The sequence below is a fragment of the Pungitius pungitius genome, chromosome 4 (genome assembly GCF_949316345.1).
Source record: "Pungitius pungitius chromosome 4, fPunPun2.1, whole genome shotgun sequence".
NCBI classification, from domain to species: Eukaryota; Metazoa; Chordata; class Actinopteri; order Perciformes; family Gasterosteidae; genus Pungitius; species Pungitius pungitius.
Genome location: NC_084903.1, coordinates 23,193,717 through 23,215,981, shown reverse-complemented (window position 1 = coordinate 23,215,981; position 22,265 = coordinate 23,193,717). Strand labels below are relative to the sequence as shown.

Below are 22,265 nucleotides of genomic sequence, written 5' to 3'. Positions count from 1 at the left end.
GGGTCCAGCTCGTGGTGCAGTGCTAACTTTTCAGTCAATGCAGCAGCACTGAATTCACCCCCAAACGGACAGAAGCAGGGTTTTTTTTTCAGGCTGATGCAGCAGTTTGAAACAACACTCCCCCAAATAAAATACAACTACAACCACTGCAGGTCTGCACGGATGTACAAATACAACTAGATTATGAGTATACAGGCAAATCCCTTCATCATATTAACAAATCGTTTTGATTCAAATTAACCAACCGTGTAGACATCTGAACTTATTTTGCATTAATCTAAACGTGGTTTTACTTTTAATACATTCAGTAAACTAAGATGATTATGACACATCGATGCACTGCTTTTTTCCTGATGATGATTGAGATTCAGCACAATATTGCAACTGTATGAGTCCAACTGACTAAAATGAATAATGACCATCATTCATAATGAGAGAGTTGTAGATCTGATGCAGATTAAGAGAGAACAACATTTCCCTCAAGTTTTCGAATCCCAAAAAAAAGCTCCGACCGTTTCGTTTTATCTTAAAATGGCAATTAATGACTGCGATGCTCTCGTCTATCAAACAAACGAAAATCAATGCCACAATGACTCTAATTAACTAGTCACGCACAAAACAGCGTCCCTTCCATCCTTTCAAGCCCCTTCTCTTACCATGGAAAGAAGGAGCCTCTCCCTGCTGCTGCCACCGAGGCTTTTCCATCTCACCGCGGGGGCAGATTTGTTTTGGTCCATCTAATCCTTTCACTCGTGTAATCCAAACAAGATGTGTGGAGATACCGACCCGCTCCCCCCCCGTCGCGTGGAAGGAAAGGCCTTGAGCGGCGACTTGTTGAGGGAAAGATGTGCCCTTAAGTCTGAACAGGTGGGAAAAATAGCAGCGAGCCCAAGGTCGAACAGATTAGGGGGGGTTTATGAGCGGCGCTATTTAAGCGGCGGAGAGCGCGGGCCGCGGGTCGACAGCTGCTGCAGATGTTGAGAGAGTAACAGAAGGAAGCAACACCAGGTCTGAAGCAACCACAGAGCTCCACAGGTACGTTCTGATTCACACGTAATGAGTTTCAATGAGATGATGAGAGTGGATTTTAATATACTTTGATTTTCTGTGAGCACCGAGAGATCTTAGAGCAGAAAGAGTTCTAAAGAGCTCTAAAGAGAGTCTTTAGCAGGGGTGTCTATCTCGTTAGTGGGCTGGACCAGTAAAACCATTGAATATACGTATATACATACACATACAAACAGTTTTAGGCTGCCTGGTGTGAGGTATTAACACAAAGGATGTCATTATGTCCCCCGAGTAATTTTATTAATTTAATTTATTTATTTGGGCAGTAACCATTCTGCTCAAAAGGAATGGGCCGAAGCAAAAGAGCTTATAGGCGCCCACCCCAGAATCTCACAATAGTACTACAGACCATAGTGCCAAATACAACAAAACAACATCAACAAACGATTACAAAACAAAAGCAAGAGGGATTATATACATTAAAATGTCTGATCATGGTAGAATACTCCTAATGGACAATATTTTCTTTTTTATACTGGACGTTGTTTGATGTCTATCTCTAAGTTATTCCGCAGTTGCAGCCCATTAACCGTAAGGCTAAAACTATGTTTTTGCGTCCTAAAGTTCAATTCATCACGCAACGCACAACCACCAGTACGTTCTTCTTGAAATAGACTCACGGACCTCGTTTAACGGCAGGCCCCTCCCCCTCTCGCTGGCAGGCGTCCGCACCCGGCAGAGGATGCGGCTGGTTGCCATGGCAGCGATGCTGGCACTAACGGCGGCGGCGGCAGCGGCGGCGGGAGCCGACGAGGAGGAGCAGTGCCACTCCGGCTGCCGCCTGACCAGCCACAGCGTCGACGTGGAGGCCTGCGGCCAAACGAAGTCCGTCCTCACCACCATCTGCTCGGGGCAGTGCAACACCAAGGTATTTGAAGTTCATGCCCCCTTTTCGTCCATCCAGCCTGTTTATTTTTTTTTTTGTTTTTGCGGGGGTTGAACGTTTCCTGTCGCGACAGGAGGACGTCTACATCAGCTGGCGGCCCCCGCCCGAGCAGAAGACGTGCAACGGCGTCTGGTCCTACGAGGTGACGCACGTCGACGGGTGCCCAGAGGCCGTCACCTACCCCGTGGCCAGGGACTGCGGCTGCCAGGTGTGCAACCCGGAGGCCAACACGCACTGCGGCTTCTACGCGGGGCACAAGCCCAGCTGCCCGTCCGTTTAAGAGGAGCCTGATGCCTGTTTACCTTGTTGTCCGCGTTTGGCACTGAAATAAACAGGTATCCCCTTCCCAGGGGGGGGGGGGGGGGGGTTTAAATGTGTCTTTTTTTTCCCGTCCTGGCTGTCTTTAATCAAAGTCACGCGTTTAAATCTGCTCTGTGGCCCACCGACTGCTTCTCTTGTTTCCGTCCAAGGCCGCTGACCCCTAAAATTCAATAGTGCTCCGGCCCACCTTTCCATGCTGAGGAGTGTGAGGAGCTGCTCCCACGAGGGAAAGACGAGCCTCACCTCTCTTCTTGACAGGTGGATATGAAAATAAAGACTTCAAAAGCTCCTGTAGAGGGCCTGCCGATCCGTGGCTCTCTCCATGAGGAGGAACAAAATAAACCAGGTTTCAGTCTGCAGTCTGGTGCATAACCTCTTTACTCTTTGGTTTTTGTACAAATGAAACAACAAGACGTCGTATGTTTCCAAGTGAGCTTTAGAGGTAGTTTGATTTTTTTTGGGCCTTTTAGTTTTTCACCCGTTTCCATTTGTTATGCTAAGCTAGGCTAATGGCCTCAGAGCTGATGAAATGTTTTCAAGAAAAAAAAGAGCTGTTTATTTAACTTTCATTAAAAACCTTTGGAAAGCTCCCTCCAGAACCAAAGGAGACAATGTGCTCCTCTCCGAGGGAACAGATGCGCGTGAGATGAATGTGTGCAACCGGAGAAAAGCTGGTACTCAGAAGGGAATAGATACGCGTGCAAGGGTCCAAGCCAAAGTGTCAAGGGAGGCAATCAATGAAATGATAAATAATAGAACGTGAGGGAGCAGATGGATCAATGACAGAATAAAGAAAGAGGTTATTTGCTTTGTCACATTTATTTATATACTCCACCAACGGCCTGAGGTCCACAGCCAGCAACATGTGAAAACTAAACTAAACAGTTTCAGTATTAAAAAAATGTTTGGTTGAGAAAGAGAAAAAAAATATGAGGGTCAAAAAAAGTTTTGGGAAAAAAAGTCAAAATATTTTAAGTAGAAAAATGTCATGGAAAAAAATATATTAGGGTCAAAAACTTTTTGGGGAAAAAAGTCAAAATACATAACAAGTCAATTTTTTTTTAAAAGTCAAAATATATAAAGTCAAAAAAAGTTTTTGAAAAAAGTTAAAATATATGAAGTCAAAAAAAGTTATTGAAGAAAAGTCTGAATATATTTGGTCGAGAGAAAGTCATGAAAAAAAAAAGCTGAGATGTGTCGAAAAATGTCACGAAAAAAATATAAATAAAAATATTAGATCAAAACATGTTTTGAAGAAAAAAGAAAACATGGCCCAAAAAAAGGAAAAAATGAAAATATGCTAAATGTGGTGGAACACGGTTGTTCTTAACACTTTAACACGTTTCCATGTGTTTGCACAACGATGACGTTGCAGACGGAGCAGCGAGCGAAGCAGCACAGCTCACACCGTGAATCCTTCACAACACGTAGTCACCGTGCCGTCAGACAGTGGGACGGAGCCTTGTGACTGACAGTTGTCATCTTGTTTTTTGTTTTTTTTTTGGTACCCAAACGGGGGGGGTGTTAAGTAAAACCAAACGCTGAAAATGAGACCTTGAAACGTTACAATCGCATGAAGGGATTACGCCCTGTGAAAGGGTTAAAGTGTGATGTGAGAGCACACGTCCCCAAAGGAAGACTAAAACATCCCCCGCGGCAGTTTCTAAAGTTCATATTAGGCAGGACCTTGCAGGAGGGTATGTGCCCCCCCCCCCTCCACAGCCGAGCTCAAGGACAGCACGATGTGGGCAATTAAGACCATCTGCAACTTTCTGTAGTCAAAGTGATGAACTGCTGCGTCACGCTGCCTGTCTCACACTGCCTTTGGTCACAGTGTGTGTGTGTCTGTGTGTGTGTGTGTGTGTGTGTGGGGGGGGGGGGGTTAAGGTACTTTGGGTCTAGTCTGTGGTAAACGGGAAGAGGAGAAATAAAAAAGGATTTGCATCCTGAAAGGACGACTCTGCGGTGGTTTGATTAACAGGCGTGATTAAAGGGACCAGCACACGTTATGGAGCGAAGCGTACACCGTCATTTAGGAAGGAGCAGCTCCACCCGCACGCTGAGGGAGCGACCGGGACACTTTAACTCCTCCCGTGTTCATCCAGCGCGGCCCAAAGGACACCAACCCCTCAAAATACAATCTGGCAGAATTGATCTAATCAGATTTCTCTTGAAGGAAAATGGTAAAAATGTTCAAAGATCAACTTAACGGCCTCGAGGTGAAAAATGAACTGATTCAAACATGTCGGTCAAAGGTCACTGTGACCATAATTCATATACTATGACAAACTCAAACACAAGGCCTTACAGGATGTGATTATTAAGGGATGATATTTAGGACAAGTTTAAAACTAAATCAACTATTATTATTTAAGACAAATCCTACACACGTGTCTTTAAGTTTTCTTCATCTACTAGAAACATTATCAACAACTTCACATATTTTCAGTTTTATTGAATACACAAAAACATAAAAAATACGAGGCTCAGTTATCAAACAATGCAGATTATTCTTGAACATATTGCTCCTTTAGTCATTTCCATACAAGTCACGAGGTTAAATCCATTTTAATTCAGAGTACATGGTCTCTACATCCGGATTTCAGTTGTCTATTAATTAAGTATTATGATTTCAAATACGTTTTTTTTTTTTACTTCTGGTGATGATTGAAGCGTTAAAAACTCAGTGGGGGTGTCTCCAGGGACACCAATAACCGGCGCACGGTGACCACGCGCAGCGAGTTCGTGTCCCAGACATTGAGAGGAGACTCACGAGGAACGCTTTCTAAAATACAGCCCAGCAGCATTTCCACCACAGGCAGAACTCCCCCCTAAACCCCCCCCGATGTCGCATCACGGACCCTTTCGGGAAGATTCCTCCAACCCCCCGGCGGAAACCGCTCCCTTCAGACGGCGAACTTGTTGCGGATGATCTCTCCGCCCTCCACCTCCACCTGCTCGTAGAGCCACTTCCTGTCGCAGCGGCACTCCACGCCGCACTTGCGCGAGCCGCAGTCGCTGCAGGGGTAGAAGCAGCCCAGGCAGTCCACGTCCAGGCAGTCGCACATGTCCCTGCTGTTGGAGAGCAGGCGGCCCTTGCTGTCGTACACTTTGCTCTTGGCCCCCCCGGCGCTCGGCCTGCAGACGCCGGACCGAAAATCAATGCAAGCTCTCGGGAGTTTAGAAACGCTACATGAGAGGATTCATTCAGTTTTTAATTGCTAAATATCAACAGTTGTAGAATCTGACATTTGCCCTTTGATGTTAGTTACAGATTAAGATCTACAGTCGCTTAACATAAAGGTAAATTGTGACTGATCGAGTATTGTGATCGGGTTGTGGGTTACAAAGTAAACCTCGGAAATGGGAGACGATTCACCTGCAGCTGCTCTGTTTAACGTCATTTTCTGTTTTACGGGTCGAGGGACCACAAAAAACACCTCAAACAACAAACCAGGACTCACCTGTCGCTCAGTTGCTTTCCTCCTCGTCCGCCTCGTCCACCCTGCGCAGGAACAGGAAGTATATTTCATATGTCGTAGTTTATCTCAAGAAGAAGACAAGCACTACAAAAATATATAGAAAATTGGTCCATAAGAATATCTATTTACTTTTTCAATTACGTGATACAATAATATGACGTCAGAACAAAAGGAGCTGTGCTTTTGACTTCATTCTGATCAGGGATCAGGAAACATTTATTGCCATATTTCAGACAGACGACAAATTTGACGTCGCGGCAGGTGCATGACAGCAGAGTAACACAATATTCCCTCAGTCACTCTTGACCGTTTTTTTTTAAAATCTCAATCTATTGTTTGCACGTGTGTTACTGTGTTTTATTGCGACCTTTATGGAGCAATGTCCTCCTAGGAAACAGTAAAAGTAACTGCCCCCTTTAACACTGTCATTTAGAGCCTAAAGTCGCTATTTACTTAATAACTTTTAATGGTAGAAGAAGCAATGTGAATCGTGGGAACTTGTTCAGCCTCCCTCTGTTGTGTTAAACTGATTTAATGTATTTATTTAAGCCCATTTACGAGTAAAAACTATGAAAAGGTGACGCTTTACGCAAGACGTGTCCGTAAAGCAAACAGGTCTGATGAGTGAACCCAACTAACAGAAAACTCACCCTGGGGCCTCCTCTCTTGTCTCTGCGGAGACTCACGGCCTCTCGGGCTTTGTCTCGGTCCGCTTGCGTTGCCGCTGGGTTCAGCACACTCGCCTCCTTCGGGATCACCCCCCGTTTGCGAAGTTCAATCTGGGGGGGGCATCCAGCCATCGAGTCACTTCACATGAGATAAAACGGAGTGGGTGGTGGGGGGGGGGGGGGCTGTTAGGAAGGAACGGTCGATGCGACACCTTGGATGAATCCTGCCCCTGGCTGAAGATGGTGGGCACGGCGTCCTCCCTCAGGAACTGTTTGCCGTTGTAGTCCCTGAAGCAGCCGGCCCTGAAGTGCTCCGAGCAGAGGCAGGTGTTGGCGGTGGGGACGAAGTTCTTCATCCCCAGGCTGTGGACCCATTTGCTGGCGAGCTGAGGTTTGCTGAGAGGGAATCTAACGCACAGAAGGGAGGGAGGGAGGGGGGGGCAAGCGATCAGTAAAGGTTATACTGGAAAGTAGGTTACATATACATGGAATTCAGCTTGGTGAGGGGTGGGCGACTGTAAACAAGGTGGAAGAAATATATATATATATATATATATATATATATATATATATATATATATATCATAAAAAAACACTCGTTAGAAAAAAGAATATTTTGGAAACAAGTATGTTTCACATCTTGGTAAAGAAACGTAATGTGATATGACGTCATGAAAAGTCATAGGCAACCCGTGTTGTTGTTGTGGAGCCTATAAACAAATGTTTTGTTACCAGACAAATAAACAATAAGAGCTCATTTTACAACGTAGTAACGGATGGTAACATAATGTGCATGTTTATGTGTAACTGTAGCTAACGCCACTATCGTGTGGTGGATCGAAGCATAGAGATGCCACTTTAAAGCAACAGAATGTTGCCTTAAGGAGGAAAAAGTCTAGTTAACGTTAATCACTCAACCGTTAGGGACAAAGTCATCGATTTCCTTGCTTTCGTTAGTTTTTAAACGAAGCTGACGCGAATGGATCGATCAACTAAAGCGGTGGCAATTTACCTGTAAAATCGGATTTCCGACCCTTTCACAAACTTATTGTTGCATCCTATAGCAGCACAGATAACGGGCATGGTGTCAACACACAAACACACACACACACACACACACAAAACGTATTTTTCAATTGAAAAGATAGACGTGTGTTGATGCCTTCTGTCCCATGGATATTTGTATCCGACCTCTTCTTCGGGGAATCTTAAAATGTATGTCCGCTCTGACTTCCGGTTCCGCCTCGGAGCAGCCTGCCCTCTAGCGGCGCCTCTGAAGAAAACCAGGTGTGATTTGAAGAACTGTGCGCTATCCTCAATAATGTTATCTTGTTTTATCTTATCTTAGATTAATGTGTATGATTCATACATTATTGTACAAACCAACTACTTAACATATGACAATAATCATCCATTAATTTAACATTTAACAATAATGAAAGGGACTATTCTTTATAATAATACAAATATTATTTCTACTACGTGATATTAAAATTAAAAACAAGAAAAGTTATGCACATAAAAACATAAACATCACATTTTGCTCACCCACTAAAAGCCGTTCTTTATATGTGAATTATTTTGTTAGTTTGTATTTTGCCAATAATATTGTACATTATTTTAACTTTCCATTTTGAGGCAGGGGGTCCATGTACTGTACTAAGTTTGTATGATAATGACATCAATTCGTATATATTTCGGATAGATGTGTTGTTTACTTGAGTCACTTTATATACAGTTAGATAGCTTTAATCCGCAGATTATCACACGTTGTCCAAACATGTAGTGGAGTATACTATTTGCCTCCAAAATGGAAATATTTTAGTATAGTAATGTCGATTGAGTGAAATTACTCATTTATACATTCCTCCCCTTGTAGCTGCCTGCTGGACCAAACACTGGGCCTCAAACCCCCACGTGATCAAATCCGCTTCCTGCCGAATCACATGATTATAACTACGCTGGCCGGCTAGCGAGCTAACAGGCTAACAGGCTAGCTCCGGTTGTCACGGCCGCTGTCAACAGCCACAGCCGGGGGAACGGAGCAGCACTCCCACAAGTAGTTCGCGAAACTCGCATAGTCTCCGGGAAGTCCCCCCCCCCCCCCGGCGCTGCCCCCTGGGTCGCGTCCGACCCGGGAGCCCCCATCTGAAGTCAGCCAAGCCCAAGCCAACGTTCGCTCGGTAAGTTGAAGTGGTTTTTAAAGCGGCTGTTGCTCTCGAGTGCGGGGGTGTTCGGCTGACGACGTCGGCCCTGTTTCGGATGTGACTTTGGAGCTAATCTCGCCTTTCCCCGTTCAGCCCCCGCTCGTTAGCTTTCTCCTCCCCGGTGTTTGGTGGCCAGCGACGACAACGATTGGCGCCGCGTCACATTCGGATGTTGTTGTCGTCGGCTAACGTATTTCTTTTTTTTTAATAGACTGCCATTGCGACTGATCGGCCAATGTTAGCACCAATGTGGCCCAAACTACAAAGCGAGTCGTCAGCGGGGTCGATAAACTTTTCCGAATGTGCCGTAGGCGGCGACGCGCCGCAGGTGTTTACGTAACTGTTGCGAAATGATCGGTCTCCGGCTAATGTAACCAGCTAGCCCCCCCCCCCGATGCTAACGGCAAGTTAGCTCACTTGGCTCGGCTAAAGGCTGCTAACCGAGTGACAGTTTGCTGTTAACATCTTGTTGCAGCGTGTCCCGGACACCTGGTCTCGCTTAGTCCGACTCGTGCACGCAACGTGCACCTGTCTCTGCGTGCGGTTTGATTTAAGCCCCTTTTAGTTGGAGTTCATTTGACTTCCCGTCACTGTAGTGCCCAGCTGAGCCCCCCCCGCCCTCCCCCCCCGGACCCCAGCGGGCGCAGTCCCCAGGCAGAAGTAGTGAAATCCTCTGGGTGGGACCTCGAGTAGCTGGATGCACTTCTTCTTCCACCCTCGGCTTGTGGGAACGTGACTGGGGGGGGAAAGACTGACTCGTTGCTTTCACTGCTACTTGGTGCTGACTCAGGGTTCCGGTCCCATCAGTCCTGTCCATTTGAGGATTCTAGAAAGGGACATTTCACTTACTGGTACTCGGATGCTTTGTTTTTAATGCTTTGTCACACACCAGCTTACAGTGGGAGAGATCATTTATTCAAGCTGGGAAGTGTCTGATGGATCTGCAGCCTCAACTCGCGCCTTTGATGTCAGGAAAGTGTGAACCACGGAAACAAATGAAGTGAAATGTTTTATTTACTGCCATCAGAACCAACATGTCATCTGTTAAAAATTGAGAAAAACATAAAATGTTTTCAATCAAGGAGCTGGACCCTTTTTTATTTATTTGCTAAATGATCTGAAGTCGGTGCTTATATTTACATTTCCTTGTGTAATAATAAGTCATCTATTTTGGGATGTCAGCAAGATATTTGCTTGACACGTGTGATTTAAATGATATAAATCATGGAGTAGATTTGAGTAGTTAAGATATTCTCTTTTAAGCTAAACTCTAAAATGTGATATTGTAGAAGACTATTTCGAGTGTTGTGACATCAGTAACTAGTGTGCAGGTAGGCGTACGTCGTGTATAACATGTTACGACAGAGCAAAAGGAGGTTTTGGCGTAGTTGGGTGCGTTATTGATTGGGTCGGTGCGTTGGTTTCACATCCCGCTGTCCAGGAAAACACGCTCACGGACAAAGGTGACCAGCTGATAAGGTGCGGGGGACATTGGACTCGCACGGAGAGAAGACGTGAGGTTACAGGCGCCGCCGCCGAGCGGCTTTACGACCAAAGAACGCGACCCCCCCCCCCCCCCCCCCCCCCCCCCCCGAGGAACCTGGAGGCCGTTTGGGTTCTCGGACGTCTTGTGTCTCTGAAACGGACTCCACGGGTCGTTTGGGAAGAACTCGAACACGAGCTTTGGCTCATGAGCCGCTTTGCTGACACCACTTTTAAATATGGATTTGTGGTTTCTCGGTGCCAGGATGTTGGCTTTTCTCCTAAACGTTCTATTGCTTTAGTGGAAAAGGCGTCGGAGGGTATCAGGAGACCAACATGTTTTTATTTTGAAACAACTGGAGGAAAAACTGGACTCATCCTGTTTGAGTAAAAAGTGCTGCTGAAATGTTCAAAGAGAGGGTGTGGGCTGGATCGCAAATGACCAATAGTAACCTCCCTCCCTCCCTCTCTCCCTCCCCTCTGTTGTCCCTCTTCTCTCCCAATGGGCATTTGTAGAAAGGGACTCGTCGTCTTGCCTCCTCATTGTCTTGAAGATAGCGAGTCATACGATTTCCACCCAGTAAGTCACCGGTGGTTTTGGCTCCTCGGGCGCGTGGGGCCGGGGGGGGGGAGGGAGAGAGGGGGGGGGGGGGGGTCCGCAGACTGCCCCGGGCGGGATGGACAGACGGTAAATGAAGACATCGACTTCAGAGGTGAGGTCACTCGGACACGTTGCAAAGCGGGTTGAGCTCAGCGAGAGTCTCTTGTCAAACTGCTGTTTTTATTGTGACAGGCGGTTATTGAGGGTCCCGGGTGGAGGTCACGCGTTGATATTTTAAAGGCGGCCCTAGTTAGAGACGCATGGATTTGTATTTTTAAAGCCATACCTGGGCATTGGTTGCGGGCCAGTACGAGTGTCAATGGGATATCTGCGTTTATTCAATCAAAGCTGAACGCCTCCCTGTCTGCTAGAGACGGGAAAGCTTAGTTTACCCAAAGAGAAGAGTCACATTCCAAGGCTGAACCTTTTTAAGTCAGCAACACGTTTGTGAACTGCACAGGTAAATGGTGCCTGTTGTCACAGATTTCTAGTATTTGTACATCTGTGAGCACAGTTTTAGTCCCGGTCTAAAAGATGCTACATGTGTGAACGTTTTCCTCCGGGACGACTTCAACAACAACAACAACAACAACAACGTCCCAGACGCTTTACAGTGGTTTTCAGTATCGGTGGTTCTTTGACGATGATGATCACTGCTATCGTGAACTCGTCATGCGCTTTGGTTTTATTGTGGGTCATCTAGATCAATATCAGTCCCGGTTTATTCATTTCGATGTTATCTGTCTAAACTGGACTTTAATTTGAATGATTTTTGCTGTGACGTTTAACGACTGTTGAACGATGGGCTTGATGTCGACATCAGGCTCTTTAAGTTGTAGTAGAGTTATGAAGGAGTCCTAACTACAGCCATATGTCGTTCTCATCAATAGTAATAACCGTGGATATCTTTCCCGAAGCTTGTTTTATTCGTCACTTCAAACTGCGTCTTTATTTATAAACCAACGTTTCCGCCTCGCAGGCCGCTTAAGAATTGTGTGTGTGTGTGTGTGTGCGTGTGTGTGTGTGTGTGTGTGCGTGCGTCTGCTGAATCAGTTTCCTGAAAAGCACCCGTATGTTGCACATGACATGCTTTCATTTCTGCTTCTGCAGCTGGTCCGCACACACACACACACACACACACACACACACACAGAGACCCCTTGGTGCTGTTTGGGTCCCTTTCCCCTTGTGTAACGACACGCCTGTTCTCATTGCACACGGCCTACGTGTAAACCGCGTGAGGAGATTCACCCGCCTTTTGACGCGTTTGTGAAATTCCCCCCCCCCCCGACCATAAGTGAGGAAGATTGTTCCTTTTTGTTGCACAGGTGCACGGTGATTTCGTAATGACAAGCTGCTGTGCGGAAGATGTCCACGCTGTCTGTGACTGATATCCCAGATGTTGGTCATGGTAAGTTTATGTGTGTGTCTTAAGTAACGCTGAGTAATGTATACGTTTGTGGCTGTTTTTGTCTCCTCTTTCATCCCTCTATATTACTATACGTCATCATGTCACATCTCTGCTTGGCGCGTCTCAGATGAGAGGAAGGCGTTTGTCGGGGCCCCTGAGCTGCAGCTGGACTGCTTGGCTGAGGAGGGCGGCGGAATGAAGCACGGCGGCCTGCTGTCGCTGGCTGACCTCTCCCGGCCCGACGACCCCCCCGCGCCCCCCCACAACGGCCTGCCGCTGAGCGACATGAGGAGCCCTCTGCCGGGGGAGCCCAGCGACGTTAAGCCGGACCCGTCCGGGGGCGACGCGCCCGCCGGCTCAGGTGAGAGAAAAGAAACGCTTCTTTTCACTCCGGCTTTAATCTTTTCTGACCGTCCCTGATGTGTAGCTATATAGCAAAAATATGTCTTATATAACCTGTAAAAAGCTTTTAAATTCAGAGGATTTTGCACAAACTTTGAATAACTCCATATGAAGAGCAAAGGGAGCTGCTGCGAACAAGAATGACCAATTTATAGATTCCACCGTTTCTCTCTTTTTTTTTTTTTTCCAAAGTGAAGGAAAATGTGACTCGACAAAAAAATCCCCGAAACTCCTTTTTGGGCGTGTAAGGTCAACGACATGGTTCACATCCTTTTCTGTGGGAGTGACCGGTTTCATATCGGGAGAAAAGGGTAGTTATTACCATTAATCATCACTTTAATCTTCACCAGAACACAAGAGTTCACACAAAGAGTCAAACGGGCATCAGAACATTGTGAATCTACCGCAGGCTTCGGTTGGCTTTTTTCTGCTCATTTAGTTAGTTTAAATTCTTTGACATCTGTTCAAATGAGTCTTTAGTGCAGAACAAATTAATTTGAAGTTCTTTTATTAAACCTGATATGGGGGGGGGGGAACCATGTATTTTTAGAATGAACCTTCATGCTGCCAGCACACTTCAGTCTATACAGTTGATTAAAGACACATGACTCGCCTTTGTTGTCGTACGCACATCATCCGTTGAATGTCATTTATTTATTCATTACATAGACGGGCAGCCGGTGAAGAGGAAGAAGGGGCCGGCGCCGAAGATGCTGGGCAACGAGGTGTGCAGCGTGTGCGGCGACAAGGCCTCGGGCTTCCACTACAACGTCCTGAGCTGCGAGGGCTGCAAGGGCTTTTTCCGGCGCAGCGTCATCAAGAGCGCCCAGTACAACTGCAAGAACAGCGGCCGCTGCGAGATGGACATGTACATGCGCCGCAAGTGCCAGCAGTGTCGCCTGCGCAAGTGCCGCGAGGCGGGCATGCTGGAGCAGTGTGAGTGGCCGCGTTTCTCAGAGGGGGGGGGGCAGGAGTGGGTGAATCGATAGGGGAACATATATATATTTTAACACCCCCTCCACCCCCCATGACACACCCGCAGGCGTGCTCTCCGAGGAGCAAATCCGAGTGAAGAAGATGAAGAAGCAGCACGAGGACGACACGGCGCGCTCGTCCGCCGTGGTCACGCCGACGCCGGCGCCGCAGGAGACGGCGCCGCTGGAGCCGCAGCAGCAGGAGATGATCGAGAAGCTGGTGGCCATGCAGAAGCAGTGCAACAAGAGGTCCTTCCTGGACCGGCCCGGAGTCACGGTGAGTGACGCCCGCGACCAGAACACCGTCAATGTGGGTCGTAAGCGGGAACAAGCTGACAACGATTATTATGTTACATTTGGGTAAAAGGAAATGGGTTCTTGTTCAGTGCCAGGGAGGCGGGGCTTGTTTTGCATCGGCGCCTTTACAATGAATGAATGTCAGTTTAGTTCGGTTAATTTGATTGGATGTTCTATTGTGTAAATCGTCTGTTGCTTTGACCCAATCATCAGCCGTGGCCGCAGAGTCAGGACTTGCTGAACCGAGAAGTGCGTCAGCAGCGGTTCGCCCACTTCACGGAGCTCGCCATCATGTCGGTGCAGGAGATCGTGGACTTCGCCAAGCAGCTTCCTGGTTTCCTGGAGCTCACACGGGAGGACCAGATCGCTCTCCTCAAGACGTCCACCATTGAGGTCTGAAATAGTTGTTGTCGAAACCTTTACGACTTCCAAGTGAAGTAAATTCCACGAAATGGAACAATGGACTCTTCAGAATTGGTTTGATTTTAGCCGGCAACATACAAACTGGGTCCATTATACCTTCAGGAGTTGATGGCACTGATGGATGTTCTACTCCTCCGTTTGAACCGGTCTCATAGTATTCCACGTGTTCTCAGATTATGCTGCTGGAGACGTCCCGGCGCTACAACCCTGCTATTGACAGCATCACATTCCTGAAGGATTTCAGCTACAACAAGGAGGACTTCGCCAAAGCAGGTTAATTTACTTGCACATATTTATTAACAGGTTGATTTATAAACATCAGGAATCATTTCATTGCCTTTTATTTCACTCGTGTGCCAAGCCACATTCAAATGGAATTCAAATGTTTTTTTGTATCAAGTTATATTTTTTGTTATTTTAGCATGTTTTCATCTTTTAAGTGACTTTTGTTGTCCTTGTTTGTACTCCCCAGGGCTTCAGTTTGAGTTCATCAACCCCATCTTCGAGTTCTCTAAAGGAATGAATGACCTGCATCTGGACGAGGCCGAGTACGCGCTGCTCATTGCCATCAACATCTTCTCCGCAGGTCAGAACTCCCGATCCAATTCCTTTTCAGTGAAGTGAAAAATGAATTTAGTGTCAATTCCGCCATCGCGAAGCACGAGTCACCCCCTAAACAAAAGCTTGTTGTCTGGTGAAACCCCGGCTCAGATCGGCCCAACGTGCAGGATCACGACCTGGTGGAGCGGCTGCAGCAGCCCTACGTGGACGCGCTGCGCTCCTACATCTCCATCAAGAGACCCAATGTAAGTGTACGTGACCGCACCGGCCTCGGCACGCGTCGCCGAGGCGTCTCCTCTGCGTCCCCCCACCCCCTGAAGTCTGACCTCGGTGTTCTGGTGGTTTCCTCAGGACCACCTGATGTTTCCCCGCATGCTGATGAAGCTGGTGAGCCTTCGCACGCTGAGCAGCGTCCACTCGGAGCAGGTCTTCGCCCTTCGCCTCCAGGACAAGAAGCTCCCCCCCCTGCTCTCTGAAATCTGGGACGTCAACGAGTGACGACACACACACACACACACACACACACACACACACCCCCTTTCGCTGAAGAGCAGCAGGAACTTTTGACTCAGCCCGTTTGATGGGTGGAAGGCGGGAGATGTTTTTTTTTTTTTCTTCTGTCTCTCGTGGGAGGAGGAAGAGGAGGAAGAGGAGGGCGTCGCCGCTCCTTTGCTCTTAAACTTTTAAATGGTGAAACCTGAACACTTTGTTGTCTTGGAGCGTTTTGTTGTCCTTACCTTTTTGAGGTAGGTGATTATGGCGATTATCAAATTCCAGCTTAACACGACTCTTTAGCCAGTTTTCTTTGATCTTAATATCGGTTGAAAGTTCTGTTGTTGTTTTTTTAGTGCAGTTCCACATGCATCCTCTATGATTTTAATAGGCTGCGGCATCAGAATCACAGCTGCACATTCACGTGACATAGTTGTATATCTATAAATATTTGCAGTTGTGTGGGCTTTAACGTGGCAGGCCGTCTGGCTTGTATCGTCGTGGATTGGCAACAGGTAGTGTCTGTCCCGGGTCGGAGTGAGAAACCAAATCAAAAGGACGGTGCAGCTGCCGCTCAGGTGGAGCAACGTGAAGTACGCCCGATTCAGAATGCTTTTTATTCCTGGTGCAAAACCTTTCGCTCATTTAGAAACGTCCATTAACGTGGGTGTAAATTCTATATTTATTTCACACGGTGAAGAAAAGGTGCAGGTGAAACACGGGGTTTTTTTTTTTTTACAATCACACACTCGATGCACAATAAGGTGAAAACTCTGCACCGGTGACCTGAGGTCGGTGCAACTAACCAGTCTTATGATTCCTTGTAAAGATTTAACAGTGGTTAAAAGGCGCTGAGATGCCTCCTCTGTGACTTTCCTCTGCAAGGAATAAGAAATCATCCTGATAGAAAGAACTGCGGCTACTATCACCTTATTTGTCAGTAACTTGTGTGCCGGATGTACTTATTCATTTTTATTACAAAGCCGTTTATATTTCGATTTTGTTTTTGTTTTTCTTCACTGACATTTAAAGGTGTGAGAAATGTACACGCAAGACGCAAAAAGAGCTTTTAGGGGGTGTGACGGCCTTTTTGTTTTTTGACGACTTGCTGTGTCAATGACACGTAGAGAAAATGTCTCAAGGGTAAAGTATCTTTCTGAGTGGGTCAGATTTAGAAAAGCCTCGGGAAGAAAAAAAACTGAACCAAAATCGTTCTTACTCGCAGTAGAAACGTTCTATCAAAGCTCCTGGCTGCAGGCGTAGAGGTGTTCATGCTTCTCCTGTGCAGCGTGAACTCTGAATGCATAACGGAGGGTAAAGACACGCTGATGCAAATGCAGAGCTGTGATGTTTTATTTTGGGGGCTGAAAACCAGACAACAAAAAGCTTGAAGTAATTTAAATAGGACATTTAATAAAACAAAGCTAACATTTTAAAAAGATTTTTACAAGGTTCCGGTTAAAATCATTTACTGTTTTGCAGTGTTTTTTTTAACCATTTGCAGTAAAATGTATTTTGGATTTTAATTGATAGTTTTTACATTAATTGAAATATGTGCAACTGGCAGTAACAAAGGCTCAGTTCTGATTTATTGTAGATTAATTGTGTCATTTGAGTTTTAGAGCTGATGTCTTTTTTCTTCATCCAAAAATGTCTGTATTTTGCGTAATCAATTTGCTTGATCAACGACAGTAACTTTCACAAAGTGTGTGTTTGTGTGTCAGACACTTTGTCGTTAAAAGATCGTTTGAGCATTGCAGCTTTTGCAAATGCAACTTAATGTTAAATCGAGAGTTTATTGTTTGACGTTCAATACTATTTTTTTTTTCTTTCTGTTTTTCTTACCGCTTTCTTGTGCATCAGCGCCTCTGACCTCAGGCAGAACACGGTGACCTCTGACCTCAGGCAGAACACGGTGACCTCTGACCTCAGGCAGAACACGGTGAGCGCCACCTGTTGGTCTGTGTGGGGACCACAAACCAGTGGATGTTGGGTTCCCTCCTCTGTGTCGTATCAGCAGTGGTCACAAGAGCAACAGTAACCGCCGCCCTCTTCCTTCCTCTTTCTCCTCAGATGCGCCGACAAAAGGGCTTCTGTTTTAGAAAAAATAAAATAAAAAAAGTCATCTCCTGCTGCCTCAGTGGAGGCGATTTATAAGAAGGCAACTGGAGGAGCTTCAGTTTTATTGACAAATGTCGCCTGAATTAAAAGTCAAGTTTACGAGTAATCTGACAAATTACAAAAAAAAAAGACCTTTTCTGACCGTGTGTTGTATCGAGCCGCTCCCCCCCCCCCCCTCCCCCCCTTTTAAAAAAAATGTCTTATTTTTTTGACCCTCCATAAATAATTATTGATTTCCCCTATATTCCTCTAACCCCGAGCTAATGCATTTAATATTTTCTCTCGGACTGGTCAATAAATATGAAAAGAAGCAGAATAACCAGCGTGTGCAGCATTTTGAAACCATACTTTTCTCTTGGGTTCCTTTTGAAATGAAATTAATTGGGATTTTTTTTTTTCTCTTCTGGCAGGTTACCTAAAGCCAGACACTAACCATTAAGTTTCAAAAGGAGTAGCTTCTGCATTATAAGGGAGGGGGGGGGGCTGTGATCAAACGAGCAAAAAAACCCCCACCTCTTTCTTTCTCGAGTGTGCATGTTAAATCTGTTTGTATCTAAGGTTAATTGTGCTGTACATACTGTAACCGTCACCTCTGATCTCATTTACTTCCTGTCTTCGAGGGGTGACGCTGTAAACATTGTTGATGTATAGAAATGCAAACCTATTTTAATACTCGTAGCTCATGAAGACCTTCTGTTTTGTATGTATATAAATTAAAGCAATGCTGTAGTGCTCATGTGTTTGGGATCATTTGGGTTTTTTCTTGAGGTGTTGATGCTCAGAGTCAAAACGAACACATTTGGGGGGGGGGAGGAGAAACTCCACCAACAGTACCAGTCAAAAGTATACCCTGATTTATTTGGAATTTAATGGATCCTGTCTTGCTTTATTTGCTTTAAAAAAATGGCTATAACTGTTTGGATTTGTAACCTTTTTTTGTGGACTGGGTACCAACATCTCATTACTGAACAATATAGCAATATTTAATGTATAGGTGATTTAAGTATCAGAAATTTATTGACTGTACAGGACCCCAAACACTGTGAGGAAGCATGTTTTATGGTCCCTTTTCCCCCCAAATGAAAGCACCAGTATATTTTAAAGAGGTTAAATGTAAAGACTTGTACATCTGGGCAGCAATTTAGTGTAGAATTGATAAACAGGAGAGTATGAATGATGGCAGTATGGGGGGGGGAATAATCCAAAGTGCTATTTGTCAAACAGAGAATGCTGGTGAGTAGGAGGACGTTGTGAAGGCAGCTCTGACTGAGCCGTTACTCAAGAGGCGGACACACACACACACACACACACACACACACTCCGCATCACTCATTAACGCAGCGAGCCCGTTGAAGGAAGTCGTCACCTCTTTTTCAGCCGACGTTTCCAAGTGTCACACGGATGATAAGAAATACGGCAGGTTGATTTCGGACGGACCACCCTCGACCCCCCCCTCTGTGACCGCGGAGGGGTTCCCATCCCTCCCGAGCCGTCATCAGCTGCTGGTGTTTGCAGCGAGACGTTAGCGGCTAACCGGCTAACGCTAGCAGGAGGTAAGGAGGTTCTCCCTCGTCTTCGCTGGTATTTAAACCAATTAAAATATTTGTAGCTAGTGCTTCATGGTGTAACAGCTGCTGTTGTTTTGGTGTTTAAAAAAAAACAACATTTGACAGGTTCTTATTTTTACGAGATAAGCCACTCGAGCTGCTGATGGCAGCTAACGTCAGTTGGTGAGTTAGCGTTAGCTAACCAGCTGACACTAGCTGCGAACAGTAGCTACGGCTAGTTAGCTAATCCACCCGTGACGTAGAAACCCGTTTGGCTGGCAGATCCGGGGTTGAGAGGGTGCATCTTTTTAGGGGTGAACGTGTAGGACGAGCTGAGGCCTGGAAGCTTGTCATAAACGCTCCCTACACCCCGATAACAAGCTCGCTGCGCTGGAGCTACCGAGGAGGCGTTGGCGTCGCTGCGTCCTGTCCTCCCGGCGGTTAAACGTTAGCTTCGTCGCGTAAAAAAACACACACCTCGCAGCCAACGCTAGCGGTGACCGACACCCATTCCTCGGGGAAAAAAGGGACCCATCACGGCCACAGCATCGCTGTGCGGTCCCCGTATTTCACACACGATGTCAAAACCAACACGACTGAGGAGTTGAGGGCAAAACACCACATTTCGGAGTAAATCCAGAGGTTATTGCCTCTACAGTACATACAGTGAATGGATGAATGAACCTGTGCCATCCCGTTGTTTCATATATGTTCATTTAAAAGATAACGGTCTCAATGAGGTAGGGACAATCGAAGCATACATTCAGACATGTTTGGAAGGACAACCTTTTGAAACCACTATGGAATAAAATGATGTAACCTCGTTCTATACAGTTTAGGGTTTATGTGAACAAGAGGTGCAACTAATATTAAAATGTAATATGACATAATGCTTTTAATGCTAGCAAAAGAGCTAACTCTTCAATTTATCCAGTAACAATGCATATGCAACAGTGATATGCAATAGTGATATGCCAAAAAAATGCAATAGTGATGTTATTTAAAGATTATTTTCCCTTTTATAAGCGGTGAAATTGTGGTTCATGTGTCTCCTGTGATGAAGTGCACTGTGACATTGAGTCAAGAGGCCTCCAGGTTTTTGGTAGAAGCTTGATTACGTAATATCGCCACAATCGAGCAACGCCATGGGCAGAACTTCTATGCGTTCTGATTGCAACATGCATTCAGGTCAGACATTTGAGGTCTATTTTAGTACTGAATGCTGAATACAGTTTAATCAGCCACAGATGGAGGGTTTTCCCTTTTTTAATTTCTGAAATGAGACGCGGTAAACTCAACTTTATCGATCCTGAAGGTAAACTTGGATGATAACATTTTGTAAAAACGGCACCGTAAGATGCAATGTGTGAATAGAATAGAAACCGTCAAATGTAAAGTAACGTGCTGGGTACAAATGTACCCAGAGCTGCAGATGTTGAAAACCAGTTAAAGGCTAAATAGTTGGTGTCTTGCATATAGCCGGTTTAATAGGCAGCTGAAATAATAAGTAAAGTCGATCATTAACATCCAGGCTCATAGGGAGAAAACAGGCGGCCAATAAAACAATGACAAATGGGGTGAATACATCATCCACCGTGTGGTTTCACAGCTGCACGACGTCATGAGCGATAAAATTCAGATGAAGTCGTGGGAAGGCAAACGTGTTGGTGCATTACTGTTGTTGAATCAAAAACAAGGTAAACATGTTATCACTGTTATTTAACGCATACCTCTGTGTTACTTAGAGGTGAAAATGGCGGCCTTTTACCTTGCACAATATAAAACATTAACATATGCTGTTGTAATTACCTGTAGAAAACCCAAACAACAAAAGTGCTTTTGGACTCACCAACGTCTGAGAAATAGAAACGTAAATTAGAGGAGAGCATCGCACTCTTCTGTCGGAGCTAGAGGGATCGCGGCTCATTTTGGGCTCATCATTTTTATCGACAGGGAACCAAATTGTCCTCATAGCTGTGCAACATTGTGAGATTGGATCAATAAGCGAAGCGTTGCAATCTAAAAGTGGGAACGCAAAGATCAATACTTGCCTGATACCCACTTCATCTCCCTCGTTTTTTGTGTGTGCTCTCCAGCGCTCCGTCCGGCGGATCAGTGTGACTATCGATGTCTGAGGCCATGTGAATCCCGTCTATTTTCTCTTCCTGCTCACGTAAGCAGCGATGTCGCCCTGCACATGCATCTGTTGTTTAAACATGCCCTATTATCTCTCCTTTTTAGAGGTAGCACTTGAGTTGTGGCGAGCTTTTTTATCTCGCTCCCGTTTTTCCAATTATTTTTTGTTTTATTATTGAGGATCCAAAGATTTCAAAACCAAGCTTGTTCATCAGATGCGATCAGTGAAGGGTCCGAGGCCCGTCCGCCCTGGTCTAAAAATAATGTTCTGTTTCTGGATGAGTCCGCCTCCAGCTCTGCCGCTTCATAAAACAGACAGTTTGGCTCTGCACCAGGAAGCGTTCGTGCTGCCAGACCCGCACGCTGATTTATTGTCCCGATGGTTTTTGCAAGATAAGGAGGGTCGGGTGTGTGTTCTGCGTAGGCCGGGCCCTTGCTGCTGGAATACATCACGCTGAAGGAGATGTCACCAGCTCGTGTTTAGCCTTCGTGACCAAAGTCGGGGTCGTTACTCCAAACGGGGGATGCACCTCCTCAGGCCACTGCTGATTGTTTCTGCACATTTTGTCCTCGTGCGACGGCGGTGACACCTCGTCTGCACATGGTGTCCTCGTGCGACGGCGGTGACACCTCGTCTGCACATGGTGTCCTCGTGCGACGGCGGTGACACCCAGTCTGCACATGGTGTCCTCGTGCGACGGCGGTGACACCTCGTCTGCACATGGTGTCCTCGTGCGACGGCGGTGACACCTCGTCTGCACATGGTGTCCTCGTGCGACGGCGGTGACACCCAGTCTGCACATGGTGTCCTCGTGCGACGGCGGTGACACCTCGTCTGCACATGGTGTCCTCGTGCGACGGCGGTGACACCTCGTCTGCACATGGTGTCCTCGTGCGACGGCGGTGACACCCAGTCTGCACATGGTGTCCTCGTGCGACGGCGGTGACACCTCGTCTGCACATGGTGTCCTCGTGCGACGGCGGTGACACCTCGTCTGCACATGGTGTCCTCGTGCGACGGCGGTGACACCTCGTCTGCACATGGTGTCCTCGTGCGACGGCGGTGACACCCAGTCTGCACATGGTGTCCTCGTGCGACGGCGGTGACACCTCGTCTGCACATGGTGTCCTCGTGCGACGGCGGTGACACCCAGTCTGCACATGGTGTCCTCGTGCGACGGCGGTG

General features: G+C 46.4%; 4 protein-coding genes across 30 annotated transcripts in view; 3 read left to right on the top strand and 1 right to left on the bottom strand.

Annotated features, from left to right (window-relative positions):
• The first annotated feature begins 924 nt into the window (after positions 1–924).
• On the top strand, positions 925–2,239 carry LOC119194329 (gonadotropin subunit beta-1-like). 4 transcript variants are annotated; one of them, XM_037448582.2, is made up of 3 exons: positions 925–1,035; positions 1,731–1,936; positions 2,028–2,239. In XM_037448582.2, the coding sequence occupies exons 2-3, from the start codon at positions 1,751–1,753 to the stop codon at positions 2,232–2,234; spliced, it is 393 nt and encodes a 130-aa protein (XP_037304479.2). In that variant the 5' UTR covers positions 925–1,035; positions 1,731–1,750; the 3' UTR covers positions 2,235–2,239. The 4 variants fall into 4 exon arrangements, with proteins under 4 accessions (XP_037304479.2, XP_037304480.2, XP_037304482.2 ...); XM_037448583.2 differs by having other exon boundaries at positions 1,708–1,936; XM_037448585.2 differs by having other exon boundaries at positions 940–1,035; positions 1,683–1,936.
• A 2,470-nt stretch (positions 2,240–4,709) lies between these two features.
• arl14ep (ADP-ribosylation factor-like 14 effector protein) lies at positions 4,710–7,872 on the bottom strand. Its single transcript, XM_037448575.2, has 5 exons — positions 7,438–7,872; positions 6,638–6,833; positions 6,408–6,536; positions 5,740–5,780; positions 4,710–5,413 (listed from the first exon to the last, which is right to left on the bottom strand). The coding sequence occupies exons 1-5, from the start codon at positions 7,506–7,508 to the stop codon at positions 5,182–5,184; spliced, it is 669 nt and encodes a 222-aa protein (XP_037304472.2). The 5' UTR covers positions 7,509–7,872; the 3' UTR covers positions 4,710–5,181.
• Positions 7,873–8,309: 437 nt separating this feature from the next.
• Positions 8,310–18,132, top strand: nr1h3 (nuclear receptor subfamily 1, group H, member 3). Of its 2 annotated transcripts, none has more exons than XM_037489277.2 (10): positions 8,310–8,608; positions 12,044–12,126; positions 12,254–12,487; positions 13,198–13,464; positions 13,571–13,779; positions 14,013–14,192; positions 14,396–14,495; positions 14,695–14,808; positions 14,934–15,028; positions 15,135–18,132. In XM_037489277.2, the coding sequence occupies exons 2-10, from the start codon at positions 12,084–12,086 to the stop codon at positions 15,279–15,281; spliced, it is 1,389 nt and encodes a 462-aa protein (XP_037345174.2). In that variant the 5' UTR covers positions 8,310–8,608; positions 12,044–12,083; the 3' UTR covers positions 15,282–18,132. The 2 variants fall into 2 exon arrangements, with proteins under 2 accessions (XP_037345174.2, XP_037345183.2); XM_037489286.2 differs by lacking the exon at positions 8,310–8,608 and adding an exon at positions 10,764–10,827.
• A 506-nt stretch (positions 18,133–18,638) lies between these two features.
• The window catches only part of madd (MAP-kinase activating death domain), a 37,842-nt gene continuing 34,215 nt past the window's right edge, over positions 18,639–22,265 (top strand). For 9 of the 23 annotated variants that reach the window (XM_037449028.2, XM_037449019.2, XM_062561879.1 and 6 more), the window contains exon 1: positions 18,640–18,949. The gene's annotated coding sequence lies outside the window, so the exon portion shown is untranslated. Of the gene's footprint in view, positions 18,950–22,265 lie in introns of all 23 variants that reach the window. The other 14 variants (XM_062561876.1, XM_062561871.1, XM_062561872.1 and 11 more) reach the window with 2 other exon arrangements.

Excerpts from the sequence above, each read along its gene's own strand:
- LOC119194329 (XM_037448582.2), top strand. The coding sequence starts at position 1,751 with ATGCGGCTGGTTGCCATGGCAGCGATGCTGGCACTAACGGCGGCGGCG. Across the intron at positions 1,937-2,027 it reads CGGGGCAGTGCAACACCAAG|GAGGACGTCTACATCAGCTG; the intron begins GTATTTGAAGTT and ends CTGTCGCGACAG.
- arl14ep (XM_037448575.2), bottom strand. The coding sequence starts at position 7,508 with ATGCCCGTTATCTGTGCTGCTATAGGATGCAACAATAAGTTTGTGAAA. Across the intron at positions 6,834-7,437 it reads TCGGAAATCCGATTTTACAG|ATTCCCTCTCAGCAAACCTC; the intron begins GTAAATTGCCAC and ends TCTGTGCGTTAG. Across the intron at positions 6,537-6,637 it reads AGGGGCAGGATTCATCCAAG|ATTGAACTTCGCAAACGGGG; the intron begins GTGTCGCATCGA and ends TGCCCCCCCCAG.
- nr1h3 (XM_037489277.2), top strand. The coding sequence starts at position 12,084 with ATGTCCACGCTGTCTGTGACTGATATCCCAGATGTTGGTCATG. Across the intron at positions 12,488-13,197 it reads CGACGCGCCCGCCGGCTCAG|ACGGGCAGCCGGTGAAGAGG; the intron begins GTGAGAGAAAAG and ends TTCATTACATAG. Across the intron at positions 14,193-14,395 it reads TCAAGACGTCCACCATTGAG|ATTATGCTGCTGGAGACGTC; the intron begins GTCTGAAATAGT and ends ACGTGTTCTCAG.